The following is a 25,751-nucleotide window of genomic DNA, read 5'->3' as shown; positions in this document are numbered from 1 at the left end:
ACTTGGTCAGTATTCCCCTACAAATGTGAAGTGCTGCATTTTGGAAAGGCAAATCAGGGCAGGACTTAACACACTTAATGGTAAGGTCCTGGGGACTGTTGCTTAACAAAGAGACCTTGGAGTGCAGGTTCATAGTTCGTTAAAAGTGGAGTCACAGGTAGTTAGGATAGTGAAGAGGTGTTTAGTATGCTTGCCTTTATCATAGAATCATAGAATCCCTACAGATTGTAAATAGGCCATTTGGCAGCAGGTCAGGCAGCATCCGAGGAGCAGGATGCTGCCTGAACTGCTGTGGTTTTCCAGCACCACGCTGATCTAAACTCTGGTTTCCAGCATCTGCAGTCCTCACTTTTGCCCATTTGGCCCAACAAGTCCACACCGACCCTCTGAAGAGGAACCCACCCAGACCCATTCCCCTACACTTACTCCTAACTAATGCACCTAACCCACACATCCCTGAACATTATAGGCAATTTTGCATAGCTAATTCACTTAACCTGCACATCTTTAGATTGTGGAAGGAAACCGGAGCACCCAGAGGAAACCCACGCAGACACGGGGAAAATGTGCAAACTCTACACAGACAGTCGCTCAAGGCTGGAATTGGATCTGAGTCCCTGGCGATATGAGGCAGCAGTGCTAACCACTAAGCCAACATGCCACCCAGGTCAGAGCATTGCTTATTGGAATTGGGAGGTCATGTTGCGGCTGTACAGAATATTGGTTAGGCCAGGCCACTTTTTGAATATTGTGTGCAATTCTGATCTTCCTCCTTTAGGAAGGGTGTTGTGACACTTGTAAGGTTTCAGAAAAGATTTACAAGCATGTTTCCAAGGTTGGAGAGTTTGAGCTACAGGAAGAAGCTGAATGGGCTGGGGCTATTTTCCCTGGAGCATAGGAGTCTGGAGAATGACCTTACAGAGGTTTATAAAATCATGACGGGCATGGATAGGGTAAATAGGTAAGGTCTTTTCTCTAGGTGTGTGTGGGGGGGGGGGGTCCAAAACTGGAGGGCAAAGGTTTAGGGTGAAAGAGAAAAGATTTAAAAGGGACCTAAGGGGCAACTTTTACATGCAAAGTGTAGTGCATGTATGGAGTGAGCTGCCAGAGGAAATGGTGGAGGCTGGTGCAATTACAACATTTATAAGGCATCTGGATGGGTATATGAATAGGAAGGGTTTAGAAGGATATGGACCAAGTGCTGGCAAATGGGAGTAGATTAATTTAGGATATCTGGTCAGCATGGACGAGTTGGACCAAAGAGTCTGTTTCCAGGTTGTACATCTCTGTGACTCTGACTCTGTCATGGGTTATGTTCCATGGGTAGCAACTACCAGCATCCTTCATCCAAAATTGGCATTGGACAAACACCACCTCACTACATCCTCATAGTACATCTCTGACTTTCCATTTTAATGCTGCACTTTGGACTGCACTGACACCTTTCATTGCAACGCTGCTACAAAGACAGTATTGTGCAGGTACAGGCACCCAGCTTGTGTATCATAACAGCATGCTTCTGAGAGCTTTTAACTTGCTCTTTTATCACTGACTCATTTTGTGCTTTCTTGGATTCTCTCAGCGTTTCTGCCTTGCCTTTTCTTTTTGCATATTGCTGTCTTATTCATAACTTGCAATTTCATGGAACATCCCTGTATGCTCTGCTTTTTGGGTGCAGATACAAAGCCAGGCAGCTTGTCATAGTGTCAACAATGATTAGTCAAAGGGATGGACATGTTTTGTACAATACTGGACTATGTCAATGTCTTACCAACAGCATGTGCCATCAGTTTACATGCCAAACTCATTTAATGTGTGACAACCAAATGGCCATGTCTCAAAGTCTTTGGGAAGGAGTCTTCAGACAGGCTCAGCCAATCAAGGATGTTGGCCAGGTTAGTCCAGGAGCTTGGGGCATTCAGGGTCAAGTGATCCATATCATTACAGTCCAAGGTTTGGGCCACCAGTCTGGGTATTAGCAGTAAGTCAGCTGTGAAGCTGAATAGAGATCAATCAAGGGTCTGGTCAGACTTCAGGGCCCTGGTTTCAAGTTGATCACGGGACCTGGGCTGTGGTCAGTCCTTGGGGGTGTATTCACTCAAATCAACAGCAGTTATCAGAATTTAAGAAGCAAATTATGGGATTGAAAGCAGCAGGCTGCAGTGTAGAAGGGACAACGATTATGATGGGGGGGAGCAAACTCATAATATAGGGATTGGAGATGATACTGCAGTGGAGGCCACTGGTTACTGCAGGAGAGCAGGGGTCATTGACGATCACTACCACCTTAGCTTTGACAGGGCAATGCTACAGCATGATGGTTGGCAGAACTAAGCTGGTTGGCATAATTAAGGCTGTAGCACAGTGGGTAATATGGTGAAGACTTAAATGAAAGCGTTGGGTGGGAATGTAGGGAACCACAGAACCGATAATGTTATCAGGCAGTTTAAAGAAGAAAGGAACATGAAGGTTTGGGAGCGTCACTTAGATTAACGGGTCAAGGTAGCAACCCAAACTTTGAAGAACATCCTGCATTGCCTCCATCTTCATCTGCATTGCATTGGAAATGAAATGGCTGCCCTTGCACCCAAAGTAGGTGGAAAGTTTTTTTAATGTCTGAGGATACTTGTAAGTAATGTGAAGACCTTCAAGGGTCAACTGCATTAAATCAGCTACTTAAACAGTATAATGTTTAAGATATGTGTAAACACTGATTTCTGCATATGAACTGAATGTAGTGACCAACTATGTAAAATACAAATAAAATCAAGAAGGGCAGATGTTGGAAATCTGAAACATATACAGAAATTGCTGCAAAAACACTGGAGGTCTGGCATCATTTTTGGAGAGAAAGTAGTGTTAATGTTTCAGGTGAAATGTTGACTCTGCTTTCTCTCCACAGATGTTTCCAGACCTGCTTGGTTTTTCCATGTGAAATACAAGCCCTGGCCATAAGCAACCTTGACCATGTTATTCACCATTACAAATTGATCAATGTTGTCTCTGTGAGGAGAAGTAAGCATACATGACCTTAGCAGAGTCATCCCTGGGTAACAATCCAAAAAAAAAATCAAAGGTGTTATTGGTATCATATAGGACAGAGGTGATTTTCTCTCCTTTCTTAACTTTTAGAATTGAAAGCATGATCTTTTATGTAATGCTGCTTTTCTTGGGTGGAGCTGGGGAGTGGGGGAGTAGTGAGGTGAGTGGATAAAGTTGCAACGTACTCCAAACGGAGTGTGCACGTTATCCTTGCATGCTGTGCCCTGCACAACTGTGATGTTCTGGATATTGAAGAGCTGGGAGAACAGCAGCAGTTGTCTGAGGAGGAAGATTGCAGGAGAAATATCACCTTCACAAAGGGAGACAGAAAGGAGGAAACTACAGGCTAGCTAAACATCTGTTGGAAGCCATTACTGAAGACATTATAACAGAACATGCAGAAAACTCCAAGATAATCAGGCAAGATTTATATTTTTGGGGAATCTTTAAAGAAAGAAATATGTTGTGGATAAAGTGGAGCTGGTGAATGTATTATACTTAGATTTCAGAAGGCATTTGGTAAGCTGTAACATCAAAGATTATTGAGAAAATAAAAAACTCATGGTATAGAGGATAGCATATTGGCATGAAGTAATTAGGTGACTTATGATAAGTATAAAGAGTAGGTGTAAATAAATTATTTTCAGGTTGGCACAATGGTTTTGCTCCACCTTCTGAGAAGCAGCAGAGGAGGAATACTGAGATTGCAGGTGAATGGGTGACCATTTGCCAAAGGAGAGGAGACAGCAGGTCTAGGAAACCCAGGATTCCTTGAAGCTGTCTAATAGGTATGAAATTTTGAGATGATATTAAGCTAGGGAGAATAGTGAATTGCAAAGATGACTTTGATTTGGAGGTGCTGGTGTTGGACTGGGGTGTACAAAGTTAAAAATCACACAACACCAGGTTATAGTCCAACAGGTTTATTTGGAAGTTCTAGCTTTCGGAGCGCTGCTCCTTCATTGGGTGATTGTGGACGCCTGATGACTTTGAATGACTTCAGAGAGATATTGACAGGTTGGCCAAATGGGAAGACACCTGGCAGATGAATCTCTATGCATAAAAATGTAGGGTAATGCAGTTTGGTGGAAGAAATACTGAGAGACAATGCAGACTCAAGGGTCCAACTTTGACAAGAACACAGAAGCAAAGGAACCTCAGGGTTTATGGGTATAATTTTCTGAAGGTGGACAGGCAAGTTGAAACAGTTGTTAAGAAGGCTTAAAGGATTCTTCTATTTATAAATAGATGCATAGAATTTAAAATAAGGAAGTGATGCTACATCCCTATAAATCATTGGTCAGACCACATTTGGAGTTTTGTGTTCAGTTCTTGACAACTTATTTAAGAAAGGACATTAACTGCCTAGGAGAGAGTGCAAAGGAGATTTACTAGAATGATACCAATAATGAGGAATTTTAGATTCAACAAAAGATTTGAGAGATTTGGTTCATTATCTTTGGAGCAGAGAAGGTTAAGAGGTGACCTTATTGAGGTGTTCAAAATTATGAACAATTTTGATAGGGTAGAAAAGTATATTCTGTTTCCACTTGTTGATAGGTCAGTAACTAGGGATCACAATTTCGAGTTTGTCAGCAAGACAGCTAGGAATGAAATGAGGAGAAATGTTTTTACTCAGAGAATTATTAGGATTTGGAATGTGCTGCCTGAAAGAGTGGTGGAGGTGGATTCCATGAGAAGGTTTGAAAGAGAGCTCGATGTATATTTGAAAGTGATGAAGTTAAAAGACTGTGGAGATAGGTTTAGAGAACGGGATTAACTGGATAGTTATTTCAGAAGCTGGTACAGGCACAATGGATTAAATTGGCCTCCTCTGTACTGTAAATTATATGATTCTATGATTCACTATATATAAATGTCTTAGCTGAAGGGTCTAGAGGTCTGGTTGCTAAGTTTGTTGATGACTCAAAGATAGACAGGAAAGCAAGATGTGAAGAGTACACAAGGGGATAGAGATTGATTCAAAGAGTGAAGAAAGATCTGACAAATGGATTATAAGGCAGTAAAATGTAAAATTGTCCATTTTGACAGGAAGAATAAAAAAGATGCATTTTATCTAAATGATGAAAGACTGAAGAGTACTGAGATGCAGAGGGATCTGGATGTCCTCCTGCATGAACCATAAAAGTTTAGTATGCAAGTACAGCAAATAATTAGGAAAGCCAAAGTAAGGTTATCATTTATTATGAGGGGAATTGATTATAAAAGTAGGAAGGTTATGCTTTAGTTGTAAAAGGCATTGATAAGACCACATCTGGAGTACTGTGTACACTATTAGTCTCCTTATTTAAGGAAGGATGAATATGCATTGGAAGCAAGTCAGAGAAAGTATACTAGACTGTTACCTAGAATGCATGGTTGTTTTATGAGGAAAGGTTTGATAGGCTAGGCTTGCATCCATTGGAGATCAGTGGAGTGACAGGTGACTTGATAGAAACTTTGATGCTGTGGAAAGGATATTTCTTCTTGTGGAAGACTCTAGAAATAGCAGTAGCTATTTTTTAAAAAAGTAGTTCCCTCATTTAAAACAGAGACGTGGAGACATTTTTTGCCAAAGAGTGGTGAATCTGAGAAATTCCCTTTCTCAAAATGTGTGAAAGTTGAGTCTTCGGATATTTTTAAGGCTGAGGTAGGAAGATTCCTGATGTATAAGGGATGAAGGTCTACAGTAGACAAGAAGATAGGGTAATTAAAGCAGTCATAAATTTACTGAATGATGGAACAGGTTCAAAGGGCCGAATGGTGCGTGCCCATACGTGCACATGCACACAGACACACAGAAAGTGTATATACACACACACACACACACACAATTAGGAATGGGAACTTCAATTGATGTTTCCATCCACCTAAATGGCATCAGCCAACACAGCGTGGACTAAGGATCAAAGCAGCACCAATTAGCCCCATTATTACTATTCTTTGAGCAAAGTAGCATGTAAATCGGTCGGCTACAATGAAGGTGTCTTGTGATATTAAGAAAAATCTAGTTTGAGTATCTGCATAAATTTACTACTTTTTGTGCAACATTTTGCTGACCTGAAAGCTGAAATACTGTGCAGCTTTGTAACAAACTGCTAAAGAAACATAAAAAACAGAATCTGACTTCAAAATAATTCCAGACTGTTTCAATTCCATTACCTCATCAACAAAAACATCTTGTGCAGCCTCAGTCAAAGAGTAATTTTGCCTTCTATACCCAGGATCCAAGCAAACCGTATTTGATTAAACTTCAGCTTGTGCTTGAGCCAATAATCAGCACCAAATAATAACCTGGCTTTGTTGGGAATTACCTAAATGTTCCTTTCATGAAACTGGGTTTCTCAAGCTGCTACCTTCCGCTAGTTCTCAAACCTGGATCAAGCATTTCATAGGTAAAAACAATGACTGCAGATGCTGGAAACCAGATTCTGGATTAGTGGTGCTGGAAGAGCACAGCAGTTCAGGCAGCATCTGAGGAGCAGTAAAATCGATGTTTTGGACAAAAGCCCTTCAGGCAGCATCTGAGGAGCAGTAAAATCAACGTTTCGGGCAAAAGCCAGAAAGTGCTTGGAGAAATTCAGCAATTTTTGGTGGGGAGGGGGCGAGGCTCCATTACCTCATTTTAGTGTCAACCCTGCTGGGTTTCACTATTACACTCTCTGCCTTTATTCCTGATCTAGCTTATCTCTCCACGCTTCAGGCTCTCTGTCTTTATTCCTGATGAAGGGCTTTTGCCTGAAACGTCGATTTTACTGCTCCTCAGATGCTGCCTGAACTGCTGTGCTCTTCCAGCACCACTAATCCAGAATCAAGCATTTTATAGCCTTACCAGGAGCTGGATGGCTGGCTAGATGATGATGGGGAGAGGAGAGGGACAAAAGGCACGAGTGACAAATGACTGGGATTGAGGCAGAGGGAGCAGTAGTAGCCCACCTATCTTTGGTCAAATTGAGTGCTTTATTCTTGTTTATATAGCTCTTCTAATGTAGAAAAATATATGCTTTACAAGAGACAGATACCAAAGTAAGGTGACGCTTGGGTAAATGGGAGGTAAGGTGGGAGAGAGGAACTGCTAAAATATGTGTTCAGGATGGCTGTTGGCATGGCAATAGATGGGGTAGAAGCAGGGAGGTTGTTTCCACTGGCAGGTGAAACTAGAACAAGGGGACATAGCCTCAAAATAAGGGGAAGCAGACTTAGGACAGAGTTGAGGAAGCACTTATTCACCGAAAGGATTATAAATCTGTGTAATTCCCTGCCCAGTGAAGCAGTTGAGGCTACCTCGTTGAATGTTTTTAAGACAAAGATGGACATATCTTTGAAGAAATTAAGGGGTAGGGTGAGCAGGTGGGTAAGTGGAGCTGAGTCCACAAAAAGACCAGCCAAGATCTTATTGAATGGCAGAGCAAGCTCGACAGGCCAAATGTCCTACTGCTGCTCCTTTTTCTTATGTTCTAACAAAAGTGGTGGGAAGATGGGGTGCAATTGCAAGAGACCAGAAGAACAAAATGTTCTGGGACATTTGTAGAACCAGAAGAGATCTGAGAGCTAAATCTTCTAAGCACTAGCCATATCTGTTGGATTACAGTCCATTCCAACATTCTTTAAACCAGACAACAAAATTCCACTTTTGTGCCTGGGAGTTCTGAATCTGACCTGTTCAGAAATGCAGCGCAATCATTCAGAGGACTTCTTAGATTTCCAGCCAGGCATTGCAGGGGATGATGGGCACCATCTCCTTTTTACAGCATTTTCTGATAAAACCTCATTCACTAGCATATTGGGCAGCTTGGAATATTTAATTAGACTTTTTGTGTGGTGGATTGCATATATCGCAGGATGGGTGGCAGATTGCTGGGTAGGTGGCAGATTGGAAAGATTATGTCAGGGAGAAGTCAAGAGTTGGGGCTATGTTTTGTAATGTCGAGGTGATAGAGGATCAGGGAATGAGATGGAACATTGTGGTGGGGGTGTGGAATCAAAGGGTCAGGAGGGGAGTTGGGCGAGGTTGTTGGAGGGGCAGGGGTTTTGGATCACAAATGTTGGAGTCAGAGTGTTGGGGCCATTCAGAGGGTTATTGTGTTAATTATTTAACAAAGAGTTAAACATGGTTTTAATCTGACTAACATCTCCTGAGCAACTAACGAGGTAAGTAAATCGGCTCTCTTCCATGCCTCTGATTCACATTTGTGCTGGGTTCAAAGGAGCTGAGGAATTTCCCATCAATAGTTTAAAACTTCCGGGACGTTCCTGTTGAGTCAGTATGTCAAGATTTCCAAGATGGCCCTGCGGTTATCTTTTGAGGTATATCCTGTCCCCGACTATCTGTAGACCAGAAGATTGGGCCACAAAAGGATTTAAAGATACTGAGAGGGTTTGGTAGCCAATGTAGATTCACTATAAAAGGCAATAGGATATAACATCAAAGTTTGGGATGAATTGAGAGATAAAGTGATAAATATGCATACTGTTGTACAGTACCTGTTTAACTTAGCGGCAGTTGTTGAGATTTTTCATCCCGCACCATTAGTACAAAAGTGGATCATCTCAATTCTGCTCCTGCAACACTTTACCCAGATTAATACCAATTGCCTTCTTTAAAGGTGTAGAAGATCACACCATATCAAATACATCAATGTAAACTTTATCTAGTCTTTTGTTCATCCCACCTTCTGTCCAAGTATCACTTAGTATCCTTGCATGTTAGCAGATATTGTCATTTCTGCCAAGGCCAATGTGCACAAGGAAATCAAATCAACTAAGATTAAACAAGCTGAATGAAAAGTCATAGATTTCTAATTAGATTATTAATGTAGAAAGGGAGAGTCAGAGACCATTGTAGCAAAGATGTTTTGTGGAATGCGTAAGAGGGAAAAATTGTTTTAGTTAAGAAATTCCGATTAGGAAACTTCTGAAATGATTTGCTTTTTAAACATAGACTTGAAATATTGAGAAAAAAGATAACTTGTGAAAAAAAATCCCCACCTGCAGTAATTATTTATTCTGATTGGGAAGAATATTTAATTACTTTGGTGTGCACAAATGGAAACAAATTGATCACCTAACAAACATCTCCTGAAATCAAATAGCTCTCAAAATGCAACATGTCCTCTGTAAGGTGCTGTAGGCGCTGATATCTGAAGCAGAAATATTGAAGAAATTAACTCAAAGAAAGAGCTACCAGAATCTATACTGGAAATTAGTAAATTTACTCTCTTACTTACCTCATATTAAACCAGCCCTAACATCCTATCTCAATTCACTTTTGTTCCTTAACTACCAGCATGTTTGCAAGGCTTCACAAGGGACCTCATTCCCTATGTTAAGCAGTAGAAAGCACAAGAACCAGTAAATCAAATAATACAGCATGAACAATAAATGTCTTCCAGTTCAACTGTAATAGTCTCTTAAGGGACATAAGTCAACCTTGCTTGGAGTAGTATGTTATTGAATAGAAACAGATTCAAAGACCATCTTCATTAATCATTAGCTTTGGCCTTTCAAGTCATTTTAATTGAAGAATATCAAGTTCTATTCCCCTGGTAGACTTCCTCCCCAAAAGCTCGATGGAAGCATTAAAAAGCCTTGTAAAAGTCATCAGCATAGGGGTTTGATCAGGTGGGAGCCTGAGACAAATCCTTTGTTGCGGAACAGTGCACCTCACATTTGACTCCCACTTAAATATATTCTGAAGTAGTTCTTCAGAGTCATTATTATCTTTAAACTTGATGGCATATTCCTTACTGCTTACTTCAGTACAAAATCAATCTATTGTGTACTATTTATTAAGATATAAACATCTTACATGCAGACAGAACCTTTAATGTACAGTACCATGAAACAGATGTGATTCAGCATTAAGAACTAGTAAGGATAGGAAGATCAGTTAAGTAGACGACTGAAGATATAGGTTTTAAGGAGGTATTTCAAGGTCCTTTTGACACGGGCAGCTGATAGGGGTAAGTGGGTGACATGGTAGTCAACTTAGTTTTCAAGTCAACAAAGGAAGAATTGTTGCTGATATGGTAAGCAGTTCTCTCTCATCAGATACTGAGTCTCCTCCTTCATATCACCATCACTACATTTCTCCTCAAATATATCTCTCAATTCCTCTGTTCTTACACAATTCCATCTCTAATCTCCCTTGGATGTATTAGATTAGATTACATTACAGTATGGAAACAGGCCCTTCGGCCCAACAAGTCCACACCGACCCGCCGAAGCGCAACCCACCCATACCCCTACATTTACCCCTATACCTAACACTACGGGCAATTTAGCATGGCCAATTCACCTGACCTGCACATCTTTTGGACTGTGGGAGGAAACCGGAGCACCCGGAGGAAACCCACGCAGACACGGGGAGAACGTGCAAACTCCACACAGTCAGTCGCCTGAGTCGGGAATTGAACCCGGGTCTCTGGCGCTGCGAGGCAGCAGTGCTAACCACTGTGCCACCGTGTTGCCATCTCCCAAAGCTGCGCCTATTTTTCCCAGGATCCCAAGTTTGAATTCCTCCAATCAGCTTTCTAACCTTGTCACAATATTGAATTGCTCTCAAAGTCACAAATGAAATCTCCTTCTTGACCTACCAGCTTTTGACTGGTTAGCCACGCCATCATCCTCTAAAGTCTTTGATTGTCAACCCACCGGATGACATCTGCTCTCACTTGATCCTATTTTTACACAACCGGTCATAGTCAGAGAATCACCTGCAATGACTTCTCTTCCTGCTCCCTCAGAATTACCTCTTGAAACCTTCAAAGATCTTTCCTTGACCCCTAAGTCTCATCTTCGTGCTGCCCCTTAGCAAAATCATGCAAAATTTCAGAAGTCAATTTGCACATGTACATCGATGTTACCCATCTCTTTGCCAGCTGTTGTTCATCAACATTTGGCAAAATTCTGATCCCTAGCCACTGACTCTCACTGATGATGTTACTAGTATGGTGATGAAACCCCTGAAAACAAATCTTCCCGCTCAGTGAGCTAACTCACATACTGACTCCATCTGTCTTCATAAGAACCTTCTGAGGCCGAACCAAAGTGCTCGCAACTGTTGGTGTCATTCTGACCCCAAGGTAAGGTTCCAATCACATATTCACACCATTGCTAATGCTGCCCACTTCCTTAATAATGTCCAATTCTGCCCCTGCCTCAGCTCACCTGCAGTTGAAAGCCTTACTCTACCTCTATGATTTGACAATTTCGGTCCACAATTTTGCAATTTTCCCACATTTTACCTTCTGTCAGGTTGAGGTCATCCAACACTCACACAAGTCCCTTCACCCCTCACCTCTGTGTTCAGTGACCTATATTGGTCCCAGTGATTTTGTTGGAGGGGCTTTCTTTCCAATGCTGTGCCTGTTTTTCTTTTCAAGTTCTGCCTTTTCAAAAAAATACCTTACTAATTAAAGACCTAAAAACTGCTGCATGCTTGAGGAATAACCTGCCAAGATTTGCAGATAAAGTAAATATACCTCACTAGGAAGTCAGACAGAAATGATAAGGAGAAAACCTAGAGGTGAGCACAAATGTGTTCTTACCAGACATGTAAGTACACATAAAGTTTCCTGTAGAGACCGATTGAAACTGGGAAACCTGATGTCACTGTTTCTGTTAATCTATGCTAAATAAACCAGCAAACTGCCATGTTTGGGTCCTTCATAATGTGAGATTGTGACCATAACCTGCATACAGCCACTCCAGTTTTGCTAAATACATTCCTAAAAACATAGTTCCAAATATTCTGATCAGATTAAAAACTACCCACTTAATGATGACTGGCTCGGAGGTCCCTATATAAAACTTTAGTTAGGCCACATAATGGAGTATTGTGTACAGTTCTGGTCACCTCATTATGGAAGGGATGTGAAGGCTTTGGAGAGGGTACAAAAGAGGTTTACCTGGAGGTTGCCTTGATTGGAGTGTTTTAGCTACAAGGAGTGGTTGGACAAATTTGGACTATTTTCACTAGAGTATCGGAAGCTGAGGTGCGACCTGATAGTATATAAAATTATGAGAAGCATAGATAGGGTGAATAGTCGGAATCTTTTTCTCAGGGTGGAAATGTCAAATATGAGGGTCATATAGTGGAAATATTTAAAGGAGATGTGCAAGGAAATGTTTTTGCATTGAGGGTGGTAGGCATCTGGAACATGCTGCCAGGGATGGTGGTAGAAGCAAAGACGATAGCAATGTTTTAAAAATATTTAGATAGACACATGAATAGAGAGGGAATGGAGGGATTTGGACCATAAGCAGGTAGATGTGATATAAGTGGGATTAGTTTAGAATGGCATCATGGTCAGCACAGACATGGTGGGCTGAAGGGCCTGTTCTATCTTCTGCGGTACTGCTGTTATAAATCTGTTCAGGAATCTCTGATTCCAGCAGCCAAGAAAATCTTTGCACAAACCGTGACCCCTTTTAAAATACTGATTCTGTGTATTATGTGGTTTAAATGTCCAGTACACACTTTGATAGCAGACACTTTGATAGCTACCTTGAAAGAGTTAGTATGTAATGTGAGTAGGGGGTGGTAATGGTTTCGTTGGGTTAGGTAGTAGGGTGCTAAGTGGGTGAGTTGGACTGGATCCAGGTAAGTTGATGAGCACTTGGGAGGGTCTGGACATGTCAGGTTAAGTAGAGGATGGATGTTGGGGAAGGGGTTTCGTGAGGGGTGGCATTGGATTAGGGATGTTACATGGAATTTGGGAAGGTGATGGTCAGTGTTGGGTCAGGTCCAGAGATAAGGGAGGAAATTAAGTTAGACTGAGGAAGATGGCTGTCCAGTCAGAGAGGCTGGAGACAGAGTGATGTCAGGGAATGGGGGTTGTAGTTGGATGGGATGTCAGTGGTGATTTAATCCTCTAACTTTTCTTACATAACTATTATGCTTACAGCCACTAGAACCCTCTGAATTCTCCAAATTTATGGGGCTTTTTCAATAGCTTCTGGATGCAGGGAAATTGCCTATTACAAGTTTCCACTTCCTAGGCAATTCCAATAGACTCGGGAATTCTGCATTGTCCTGATGCACAACGTTAGTGTCCACTGCTCCTACAACTATCTGGCCATCAGAATATCTCAGCTTATATAGCTGCCTTCATGAAGGAAGTTCCAAGATGTGACATAACAGCCCTGTTTGAATAAAAGAGCCACCGACACCACTATAACATTCAATACGCCAAAAGTAATAGGATAGGGTGTACACATAGTACACGTGCTTAACACGCTCAATCGCAAGCAATATCATTAATTACTGTTGACAATAACTTTATATGGAAGATAGTTAACAGTTTACAAGAGCAATATTTTATTATTTGTCATCAGAGAAAATCTTAAAATTGTAACATCAAACTGAAAGAACATACCATATGTGTAATAAAGCAGTAAAACTATTAGAAATTAGCAATATTTTGTGAATTCTTCTTTATTAATGTCTACCCATGTTATGACTGCAGGATGTCATGTAGATTCGTGAATATTTCACATTAACTAGAAATTTACAGGTTAGAAAGCGCGCAAAGCTGAACCTAAATTTATGTTCATCTACTATCTCTGACAACACTAACTCATCTGAAAATGTTTGTGGGAATAATGTTTTCTGAAATCAATTTTAAATATATCATTTCACTAATTTGAACTGGCCTCTTACCTTACTGACCCTACTTGTTTGAATTAATTTGCTATGCGCAGTTTATCTAACCAGGACAAGTCTTTGACTTGGCCGTTGCCTCCCCACCTGTGAACCAGGAAAGAGCAGTGTTCAAACCTGATTCAAGAGCGGAACTCTAACTCAACCTCAGATCTATATCAAATAGGATACTCCCATTTGGTGAGTGTGGTCAGCTCTCCCTTTGTGCCAGCAGCCTTTTATGTGTTGCAGGAAATGATAAAATCCTCCACTGACAAGAACAATAGCCATACATCAGCTAATTTAAAGATGGCCAATGTTCATGTCAAGCATGGCAGACAGTTATTCAGCTTGCAAATTCTTAAACTACTTTTTCATATTATTTTTAAAGAAGAGACATGAAACTATTTTATCTAAACTAATAGATATGTTATTATACAAGCTTCATTTGAAATCAAAACTAAGTGACTGGAACCTTTCCCTGTCTGTACACATAGGAGAATGTTGCTTTTTATGCCAATGCCTACACAATATGTTAAACTAACAATTTAACTTTGTTAAATAGTTAACTTGTCTTCACAAGTGTACATATACTCAGATGAATCTTACTTTTGTGATACAACAGTTATCAGTGCTAAGATGTTGGTAATTTTAATGACCAGTTTAAAAAAATGAATACTGTTAATATATTATAAGACATAGGAAGAGTTCATTCATTGTGTGAGTATGGGATATGGAAGTTTGCAGCAGATTGGGTGATCTCTATGGTAACAGTAACACGTCCACCTACCCCATGATGTCTATCCTCAGCTCTTCCCCCCAGCCTGAGAGATCGGACTGCTGACAGGAGACTTCTTCAGTTCAATTCTCATTGACTGGCTTTCAGTACGAGATTCATATTTTGCCACACCTCCTGTTCCAACAGCTGGCACTACTGGTTTTCCTGCTTTCATACCTTTTGACATGGGGATGCGTGTGGGTGTGGGTCGTTGTGCTGACCCCTCCTGTGCTGCCTAGAAAAAGACAGAGAAAAAGACTGTTTGCACATTCTCCCAGTATTAGTTTATGAAAGAAAATTTTGATTGATTATATTGCCTTATAGAACTGAACATTTTCTGTAAAGGTGAGTCCATTTTTTGTGATTAAGTATCCTCAGAAATAATGTCTCATGTTATTGCATGAAAATGAGCATCCTCCAGTGTTCAAAACAGGATCAGATACAACCTATTAAATATGGGACAAAATATCAGTTTTACTATTCAGTTCCTAATCTTCACCTTCATTTAATATACCTTGATAAAATTAGCAAGGCACAGATCTCACATAATTTGTGTGAATTGGCAATGCTACAAGAAGCTAGTAACTAGTAAAGCTAGTAACTAGTAAATATAAATAAGCTTCATTAAACAATTATTTACAGTGGTTTGTGAGAGAAGATAACTCCTGGAACCCTAGAAGGGGTGGCATGGTGGCTCAGTGGTTAGCACTACTGCCTCACAGAGTCAAGGACCCAGGTTCGATTCCAGCCTTGGGCGACTGTGTGGAGTTTCTCCCTGTGTTTGTGTGGGTTTCCTCCCACAGTCCAAAGATATACAGGTTAGATGACTTGATCATGCTAAATAGTGTTCAGGGATGTGTAGGTTAGGTGTGTTAGTCAGGGGAAATGTAGCACAATAGGATAAGAGAATGGGTCGGTGTGGACTTGTTGGTCATAGTGGCCTGTTTCCTCGCTGTAAGGGTTCTGTGATTCCAAGGCTTAGGCTCCAGTTAAATATGATCTGATGTCACTGCAACAGCTCCTTAGTCATGTGCTCAGTAGTTATTTTTAGACTATTCTTGCATTCCAGGATGATCCTTTTAAAAAATGAGATCAAGACTCAATAGTGTCTTTTATTGTCTAGCCAATCTAGCAGTTAATAGCTGACAGTTATTTGCTATGTTCATTCATAGAGTTTCTACTGGACTTTGGGAATGGAGATGTGGCCCTAACAAGAGAATAGCCAGAGTGAGAGACAATATTGATCGTATGAGGATTAAGGCATTCTCTGTGGAGATCAGACCATGATTGAGCAAATTAATAGCTAAACAAACCATATGATACAACAGTGAAGTTTAGAGAATCTGATTTATATCAGTTATAGAGGAACAATGATTAAAAATAAACTGCATGTGCAAAGTTGTGTTTCAACTGTCTAGTAATTAAATATTAATTGTAGATTAAAAGCTACAAGGCACTATCTAACCTTAGCTGATATTGCCATTTTTATTGCTAAATAAAGTAGTTGTGTTATCACAATCTACTAATGCAGAAAATTTTAACTGATTGAATGGAATAATAAGATTGAAACTTGATCAAAAATTCACATTACATACTCTGCCTTCTAGTTAAATGGTTGACACTTGATACTGACACATTACACTTTTCTCGAGGACTCGACGGAACCACTATCTGTAACACCGGTGAATGCAATCTTTGCGACTGGAGAAGGAAATGCCGCACTGGTTTGTGAGTCAGGAAGATACAGTTCTGGAAAATTGCTGTGCCTTAGCTCCATCAATAAATGCAATTCTTTCTAGAACATGGCTAAAAACCAATAGTCTCTTAACAATTTAAATTTCAAAATTTCTATGCCATTTCAACATGATAGAGTCAGAGATGGACAGCACGGAAACAGACCCTTTGGTCCAACTCATCCATGCTAGCCAGATATCCTAAACTAATCTAGTCCTATTTGGCAGCACTTGGCCCATATTCCTCTAAACACATCGAATCATATACCCATCCAGATGCCTTTTAAATGTTGTAATTGTACCAGCCTCCGCCACTTCCTCTGGCAGCTCATTCCATACACGCATGAAAAAAGTTGCTCCTTTACATCCCTTTTAAATCTTTCCGTCTCACTCTAAACTTGTGCCCTCTAGTTCTGGACACCCCAACTAGGAAAGCAACCTTGTCTATTTACCCTATCCATTCCCCTCATGATTTTATAAATTTCTATAAGGTCAACCCTCAGCTTCAGATGCTCCAGGGAAACTAGCCCCAGCCTATTCAGCCTTTCCCTATAGCTCAAATCTTCCAACCCTGCCAACATCCCTGTACATCTTTTCTGAGCCCTTTCAAGTTTCACAACATCGTTCCTATAGGAAGGAGACTAGAACTGCATACAATATTCCAAAGTGGCCTAACCAATGTCTTGTACAACCACAATATGACTTCCCAACTCCTATACTTGATGTTCTGACCAATAAAGGAAAGCATATCAAACATCTTCTTCATATCCTATCTACCCGCCACTGCACTTTCAAGGAGCTATGAACCTGCATTCCACCTTCTTTACTGCTAGTTATTACTTCAAACAGCAGGCAGTTTTCTCCCTAATTCCCAATGACTCATTTATCTCTGGCTTCTTGATGTTACACAGTGAAATGCTACTTAGTATCAAGGTCAGTATCCCTCATTTTTCACTGAGTTCAGTCCTTTTTTGAATATGCAAAATAGAAGCAGAAGTATGCCATTCAGCCCCTCCAACAGGGCCTGCTCTTCTGTACAATCATATCTGATTTGATCATTTGAATTTCACATTTCTGGCTAATAACTTTTGATGCTGTACATCTCTATAACTCTATGCCCTTACCTGATAAGTATCTGTCTATTTCAGCCTTAAAAGTATTCAATGAGCCCTACCTCCAGAAGCTAGAGAGTTCTAAAGCTGCACAATCATCTGTGAGAATAACGTTATTCTCACTTCAGTCCTGAAAGGAAATTTCCTAATTTCTAAGCAGTGTCCCTCCAATTCTTGATTCACTCACAAGAAAAAACAACCTTTCCTTGTTCATCTTGTCAAAGCCATTCAGGCTTTTGTATCAAATCAATCAAATAGTCTTCTGATTCAATCAATCAATTTAATTCCAGTGGAATCAAATCCAGTCTGTCCTTCCTTTGCTCATAAGACAAACCACTCATCTCAAGCTTTCAATACAGTATACTTTGTATGAACCATCTCCAATGCATTTACATCTTTCCTTAAGTAAGGAGACCAAAACAACACACAGTATTCATCATGTGGTCTCACCAACATCCTATGTAACCGTAGCACTAAATCCTTACCTTCATTTCAATTCCTCCTGTTATACCAAAGGATAGCATTTCATTAGCCTTCTTAATTACTTGCTGTGCCTGCATATTAACATTTTTGTAACTCATATAATAGAACAAAATCTCTCTATATCTTGGAAACCTACATTCATTGTCCATTTAAGTAATAGTCCAATTTAATATTATTTCCACAAAATTGAACGACTTCACATTTCACTACACTCCATCCACCAATCTTCTTGCTCATTCACTCAACCTATGTACATTCAAGTGCATTTTTGTTATGTTATCTTGGGAACATATTTATTAATTATTTTTAAGTCTGTTAGAAGCTTTCCAGCATTAGGCATATTTTGGAAAAATATCAGTGATATTTATATGACTTTACTACCCACATCTTTTAGGATTCTAGACTGAAGTCATTAGAACCCAGAGACTTGTCAGCCCACAGTTCAATCAGTTGGCTCACTAGGGCTCTAAGTTCAACAAGTTCCTCTCTCCCTTTTATCTTTGGACTTAAAGCAATTGTGATGCACGTGTTTTATAAAATTTATATATTAAACCCATCTCATTCTCTTTCTCTATTGTTATCCATCAGAGTACATAATGAAAAAATGCTTGAATTCAATGATACCCCCACCAATCCCATTTTCAAAAGTTTAAGGCATCTCAAAGCATTTTTCAACCAAAGTAAGTAGTTCTGAAGTGTAGTGGCTGTGGCATTGCAGGAAATTACAGCAACATGTTAATATACAGTAAGGTTTTAAATAAATGACAAGGTCATCAGTTTTGGGCGTTGGATAAATGTTGTTCAGGAAACTGGGAGAACAGTTTCCTTTTCAAATAATGTTTTAATTCCATTAGAAGGTGCAAATGCGGTCTCAAGATTAAAGTCTTATCCAAAGTACAGCACCTCCTGCAGTGCATCATTCCCTCAGTTTTACATTATAAAATGTGCGGATATATGCTAAAGGACTTAGAATAGCATTGACCATCTGACACAGTGGTGAGTTTACTACCAGTGAGTCAAATCGGGCAGCTATAATAAATGAAGACTGGTGGGTGGGGGGGATGATGATTGTTGACAGGAATAGAACAAACCTATATTTGTTGCCACATTTATATTTTATATCAGATTTCTCCACAATGGGTCTTTAGTAAATTCTATGATTCTTCTCTTCAGATAATCTCCTCATTCCATCCAGCATCAAAAATGCCTATATTAGTGCTTATATTTTAAAGATGAACTTGATCGATTTTTAAAAAAGAATTAAGCAAAATTATCACTATAAGTGCAGTCAATTTCTAATATTTGCTGGTATTTTGCTAATCTAATGTCATTCGAAATAGGCACAGGACAGAACACAATGTTTATCCATTTATCCTGCAGAAATAATTGATGGTTAAATGTTGTCTACAGAACTGTTAGAAAACCTTCTTTGCTTTTGCCAGTCTACATTTAACCATGTAGGTTAAGCAAAATCATTGCATTTATTTTATGAAAACAACAAGCATAATCACAAAGTAAAGAATGTGTAAAATGCAAGAACAGCTGTGAGGAGAAAATCCAATGACGAACAATAGAAGATATATGAAATCAATAAAATCTATTAAAACACGAATCGGAGTCAATCAAATTGCTGTAAATATTTTTCAGAAAATACTTTGCTGTTTGGTCTTCTACAGATAATTGAGAACTTGTATGGAGAAATAAAATGGATAACTTAAAGACCTAAAAATAGACTTTAAGATTACATAACGAGCTGTGCTGTCTGTATCTAAGATGCCTCTAACATTTTTTGTTAGAAACCTTGAATAGCATGAGGAAAGAGGTCATAGAGATTCCCCAGTGATTAGTCTGTTAGCTCAAAATCCAACAATGAAGCATTATGTAGCAGTGTGTATGCAGCCTGTGGAGAAGTCTCTGAGCACGTACTTCAGGATGACTCCCTTCTGGCTAAACTGAACATCTATTTTTTTCTTTGGTTATTGGCGACTAGACTGGTCATTTTGAGAGCATACCAGTACTTGCTGTTTGTATTCTTCATCTCACTGTTACACATTTATAAATCAAAATTTACTGCAACAGTTATCCCCAAGGAAAATATTTCAAACAGCAAAACTTTTGTTTCTCTTTACTAAATATTAAAATAAGGCAACACATGAACTCTTCAACTTTCTCAAAAGCAAAAAAGAAACTCCATAATGAAGCAACTGTTTCTTGATGAAATAAGAAATATAACACGTAACAAATAAAATTGTACAATTAAACTTTGCAGCATTTTCAAAAATGTTTACAATACCATACATTTCTTTATTTGTATTCATTGAACTTGAAAGTAACTCAAGCGCTTCTCTGTATTTTTAATTCATGTTGATGGCACATCTCATTCCCCTCCACCCAAGAAGATATGTTGATTGCAATAAGAATAATTGCTGTCCTTATTCCAAAAGTCATCTGTGAGAACACTTAAAGAAATTGCAGGATACCAACATGTGGACAATATTATGCTATAAAATTGTGTTAGCTAGGAATTAAGTTGGATGTAATATCTTCAGTTTAGGAATTCACACACTAAATCCACCCTTTGTGTTTCCAATTGTGCTTCTCTCTCTCTTTGTGCTCCTTCTCTACCTATTGTTTACTCACCAATGCTCTGCAAAACTAAAATATATAACATCCTTTGTCAGTATATGATGGGAGTGTGGGAAGGAGGTTTTTTTTAAATTGCAGTCAGAGCTTGAAACACAAAGTACTCAAAAATTCTGTTCAATGCTTAGTGCAAGTTCTGAATTGAGAATGAAAATAATTGAAATAAATTAAAACTAGATAGTCTAAGTTATGAGACATGAGTTGTGAGATATGACAGAGCAGGTAGAATGTTTTGACTGCAAGTTGTGGAGTTTGTGGACATGAAGACTGTCCAGATGGAACACATCTGCAGTAGATAGCTCCATATTTGACCTCTCCAGCTCAGAGATATTGAGCTTTACTGTGGATCACAGACACTCTGACATAAGGAAACAGGAACAGCTTCTCAGCAGTTTTGTCCAGACTTTGGTCAGACATCACAGAAAGATAATGCATTAGAATGAGGTCTGTCTGGCCAATAGTCCACACAGAGAGAGGGGAACCTAGGTGAGAGAGAATAAGGAACTACAGGAACTGATTCTATTCAACAAATGTAACATGCATGCTATCTGTAAGTCTAATATTAATGATTGTTGGAAGGACAGCCAGAATAGTGATCATGGCACCTTGAAGCATAAAATATTCAAAGCATGGACAAGGAGGAGGACAAGAAGGAGAGGAAGTCCAGTGTGGTTACTGCAGGGAAATCCAATCATTGTTAAGAGAACTGATAACATTCTTTTTATTGGATCGAAAATCCCAGATGGTTTGTTGCACCTGGTGACAGGGTGAGAAACATAGATTCAAAGTCACACTTCTGCTAATGTCTTGGCTAGACTATATTTGGATACTGTGAGCAGTTCTAAGCATCACAATTCAGGAAAGAAACATTGTCCTTTGAGGGAATGCGGCTTAAATTTCCTAAAATGATACTGGAACGCCAAAGGTTAAGCTACAAACTACTTGAAAAAACTTAGGCTGCATACCATGAAATTTAGAAACCTAAAGTGTGATTTGATTGATGTTTTCAAAAATTAAGGGACACAGATAGGGGAGATATAATAACAAAGATTTTTGCTAGCTGGAGAATTTAGGATAGGCATTATCTAACAAATCTTGTTCTAAATAATGCCCAGTGCAAATGGGAAGAACCCACAAATGAGTGAAATGCAGACAGAACAGGTAGGAAGATTTCGAAGCTCCTTGGATTCTGCCTGAACTGCTGTGCTCTTCCAGCACCACTAATCCAGAATCTGGTTTGCAGCATCTGCAGTCATTGTTTTTACCTCAGGAAATTGTTTAAGTAGGGCCAGAACTTCCTGAATGAAATCAGGAAATTCTTCTCCGTACAGCAAGGTGGCAGAAATTTAGACCTCTCTTCCTGAAACAGTAAATTATGGCAGATCAGTTGTTAATTATTTATAATATGTATAAAATTTTCCTACATAAAAGGTATTATGCGATCAGGAATAAAACTGGAATCAGATTGCAAATCAGCCATGAGCTCATTGAATGAGGGTCTAAATGGCCTACTACTAACCTTATTTTCCCAACAGGCTTTTCTGACTGTTGACTTCATTGCAATTTCCATAAGGGCTCTTGATAATTGTTAGGAATGGCAATAATAAAAAGTGCATAAGCTTCATACTTTCTCCCAATAATCCTAAGGCAGTGCTTCTTAGATTTACATTTCAGAACTTTTAGGATGTTCCAAGTTTCATTACAACCAATCTTATATTTTTGGATGTTAGGTCTCTCTTGTGATAAGCAGCATAAAGGCACTTTACCTGAATGCTTGTAGCATTCGAAACAAGGTACATGAGTTAATGACACAAGTCATTGTGAATAAGTATGATTTAGTAACCATCACAGAAACATGGTTGCAGGATGGTCACGACTGGGAGTAAAATATCTAGGGCTATTAGACTATTTGGAAGGACAAACAGGAAGGTGAGGAATGTGGTGTAGCTTTGATTTTTTAGGATGACATCAGGGCGGTGATGAGAGATGATATAGGTTCTATGGAGAATAAGGTTGAATCCATTTTGGGTGGAAATTAGAAATTCTAAGAAGAAAATGTCACAAATAATAATATGTCACCAAATGATAATATCACATTGGGACGGGCAATAAGCTAAGAAATAACTAATACTTGTAAAAATTATACAGTAATTATAGGTGATGTTAATCTACGTGGCGATTGGTCAAACCAGGTCAGTCAGGGTAGCTCTGAGGAGGATTCTCTCAAACTAAATGTATAGATTGAGTCAGTAGTTAGGAAGGCAGATGCAATGATGGGATTTATTTTGAGAGGACTTGAATATAAAAGCAGGGATGTACTTCTGAGGTTTTATAATGCTCTGGTCAGACTTCATTTGAAGTATTGTGTGCGGTTTTGGACCCCAATTCGCAGGAAGGATGTACTGCCCTGGAGCGGAAAGGAAGAGGAAGGACAGTAGGAAAAGGGGTAATATGTCTAAGACAAGAAGGGAGGCTATCAAATTAAAAGATAAGTCATACGAACTGGCAAAGACCAGCAGGAAACTAGAAAATTGGGAAAACTTTAAAGGTCAACAGAAAGCCACAAAAAGCTATAAAGAAAAGTAAGATTATGAGAGTAAACTAGCTCAGAATATAAAGACAGATAACAAAAGTTTCCATAAATATATAAAACGAAAAAATGAGGCTAAGGTAAACTTTGGTCCTTTAAAGGATGAGAAGAGGGATTTAGTAATAGGATATGAGGAAATGGCCAAGCATTGAACAGGTATTTTGTGTCTGTCTTCACAGTACAGAACACAAAAGAATGCCAGTAATTGACAAGCAGACAAAGGTAGGTGAGGACCTGGAAACAATCATTATCATGAAAGAGGTAGTATTGGACAAGCTAATGGAGCTAAAGGTAGACGAGTCTCCTGGCCCTGATGGAATGCATCCCAGGGTAGTAAAAGAGATGTCGGGAAAAACAGCAAATACACTTGCAATAATTTTCCAAAATTTGCTGGACTCTGGGGCAGTTCCAACAGACTGGAAAACAGCAAATGTGACACCACTGTTTAAAAAGGGAGGTAGACAGAAGATGGGGAATTATAGACTGGTTAGCTTAACTTCTGTAGTGAGGAAAATGCTTGAATCTATTATCAGGGAAGAAATAGCAAGACATCTAGGTAGAAATTGTCACATTGGGCAAACGCAGCATGAGTTGATGAAAAGCAAGTCGTGCTTAACTAATCTACTGGAATTCTATGAAGACGTTACGAGCACATTGGACAATGGGGACCCAGTAGATGTGGTATCTAGATTTCCAAAAGGCATTTGACAAGGTGCTGAGCAAAAGGCTGCTGCACAAGATAAAGATGCATGGTGTTACGGGAATGTATTAGCATGGATAGAGGATTGGTTGACCTACAGGAAGCAAATAGTGGGGATAAATGAGTCCTTTTCTAGTTGGCAATCAGTGACTAGTGGTGTACTTCAGGGATCAGTGTTGGACTGCAATTATTCACAATCTACATAGATGATTTGGAGTTGGAGACCACATATAGAGTGTCAAAAGTTTGCGGATGATACTAAGATGAGTGGTACAGCAAAATGTGTGATACAGAGGACAGTGAAACTTTGCAAAGGGACACAGATTGTTTGAGTGGGCAAAGGTCTGGCAGATGGAGTATAATGTTAATAAATGTGAAGTCATCCATTTTGGTAGGAATAACAGTAAAAAGGGATATTTTGAAAAGGTTAAAAAATGGCAGTATACTGCTATGCAGAGGGACCTGAGTGTCCTTATGCATTAGTCACAGAAGGCTATTCTACAGCTGCAACAGGTAATTAAGAAAGCAAATGGAATTTTGTCTTTCATTGCTAAAGGGATTGAGTTTAAAAGCAAGGAGGTTATGTTGTAGCTGTATCGAGTGCAAGTTTGGTCTCCTGACTTCAGAAAAGATGTACTGGCACTAGAGAGGGTGCAGAGGAGGATGCAGTTGATTCGAGAGTTGAGGGGGTTGGCTTATGAGGAGAGACTGACTAGACTTGGATTATATTCATTAGAATTTAGAAGAATAAGGGAGTTCTTACAGAAACATACAAAATTATGAAGGGAATAGATAAGATAGAAGTATAGAGGATGTTTTCACTGGCGGGTGAGACTAAGACAAGAGGGCGTAACCTCAAAATTAGGAGATGCAGATTTAGGACTGAATTTAGAAGAAACTTCTGCACCCAGGGGGTTTTGAATCTGTGGAATTCCCTACCCAGTGAAGTAGTTGAGGCTTCCTCATTGAAAGTTTTTAAAGCTAAGATAGATAATTATTTGAACAGTAACAGAATTAAGAGTTATGGTGAGTGGGTGTGTAAGTGGAGCTGAGGCCACAACAATATCAGGCATGATCTTACTGAATGAGGGAGCAGGCTTGAAGGGCCAGATGACCTACCCCTGCTCCTATTTCTAATGTCCTCACGTTTTTATGTTCTTTTGAGATAATGACAGAACAATCCTATTTTGGTGGTGCCAGAAAAGGGATAACATGCTTGTTTTTCTTTGAGAAACAAAACCTGGCCTGTTTTAATGAGTCATCTAAAGATGTTTTTTCTGATAGTGCAGCACTCCATCAGTACCTTAGCTAAGCGTCAGTCTGGATTGTGTGCTCAAATTTCAAACTTGTGTCTCAACGATGAGATTGTTACCACTGAGTCAAAGCAGATACCTTAAATCTTATTCCATATATCAAATAGCAAACCTTGATACCTTGAAACTTGATCACAAGTTTGTGATGTGCAGGGAGAAAAATGCCATGACGTCTAAATATCATTGGATACCAACCTATTAAAATGAAGCTTCTACCAACATTCGACCCACATTGGAGAGCAGCATGGCTGAGTGGTCAGCACTGCCAACTCACAGCACCGGGTATGATTCCAACCTCGGGTGACTGTCTGTGTGGAGCTTGCACATTCTCTTCTTGGCTATGTGGGGTTTCTTCAGGCTTCCTCCCACAGTCCAATGATGTGCAGTTTAGGTGCATCAGTCAAGGTAAGTTGCCCATGATGTGCAGGCTAGGTGGATTAGCCACGGGAAATGCAGGGTTATGTGTCAGGATGGAATGCTTTTCAGGGGGACAACATGGACTTGATGGGCCAAGTGGCCTGCTTCCACACTGTATGGACAGTTTACTGCCTCAAGTTGATTCATAATAAATGGCAAATCAATTCTCCAACACATTTTTCCTGACAAGCTTTATGCACTTAATTAATGCTTGACAATTATGCGTGACTCATTGGAATGTCTATTCTTGTATGGTGAAGGGACTAACAATGCATAACAATTCAAAACATAAATTGAC

General features: G+C 39.5%; 1 protein-coding gene across 2 annotated transcripts in view; it reads right to left on the bottom strand.

Annotated features, from left to right (window-relative positions):
• LOC122552954 (filamin-A-interacting protein 1-like) overlaps positions 1-25,751 on the bottom strand; it is a 250,336-nt gene that overhangs the window by 28,955 nt on the left and 195,630 nt on the right. Inside the window, exons 6-7 of one of the 2 annotated variants that reach the window (XM_043696265.1) lie at positions 14,475-14,697; positions 2,880-2,892 (exon numbers count right to left, since the gene is read on the bottom strand). In XM_043696265.1, the coding sequence (XP_043552200.1) occupies positions 14,491-14,697 (207 nt within the window). In that variant the 3' untranslated portion in view covers positions 2,880-2,892; positions 14,475-14,490. Of the gene's footprint in view, positions 1-2,879; positions 2,893-14,474; positions 14,698-25,751 lie in introns of those variants that run through there. The other variant, XM_043696264.1, reaches the window with a different exon arrangement.

Source organism: Chiloscyllium plagiosum, chromosome 9, assembly GCF_004010195.1.
Source record: "Chiloscyllium plagiosum isolate BGI_BamShark_2017 chromosome 9, ASM401019v2, whole genome shotgun sequence".
NCBI classification, from domain to species: domain Eukaryota; kingdom Metazoa; phylum Chordata; class Chondrichthyes; order Orectolobiformes; family Hemiscylliidae; genus Chiloscyllium; species Chiloscyllium plagiosum.
Note: the sequence above shows the minus strand (reverse complement) of the source record. Positions and strands in the feature narration are given on the sequence as shown.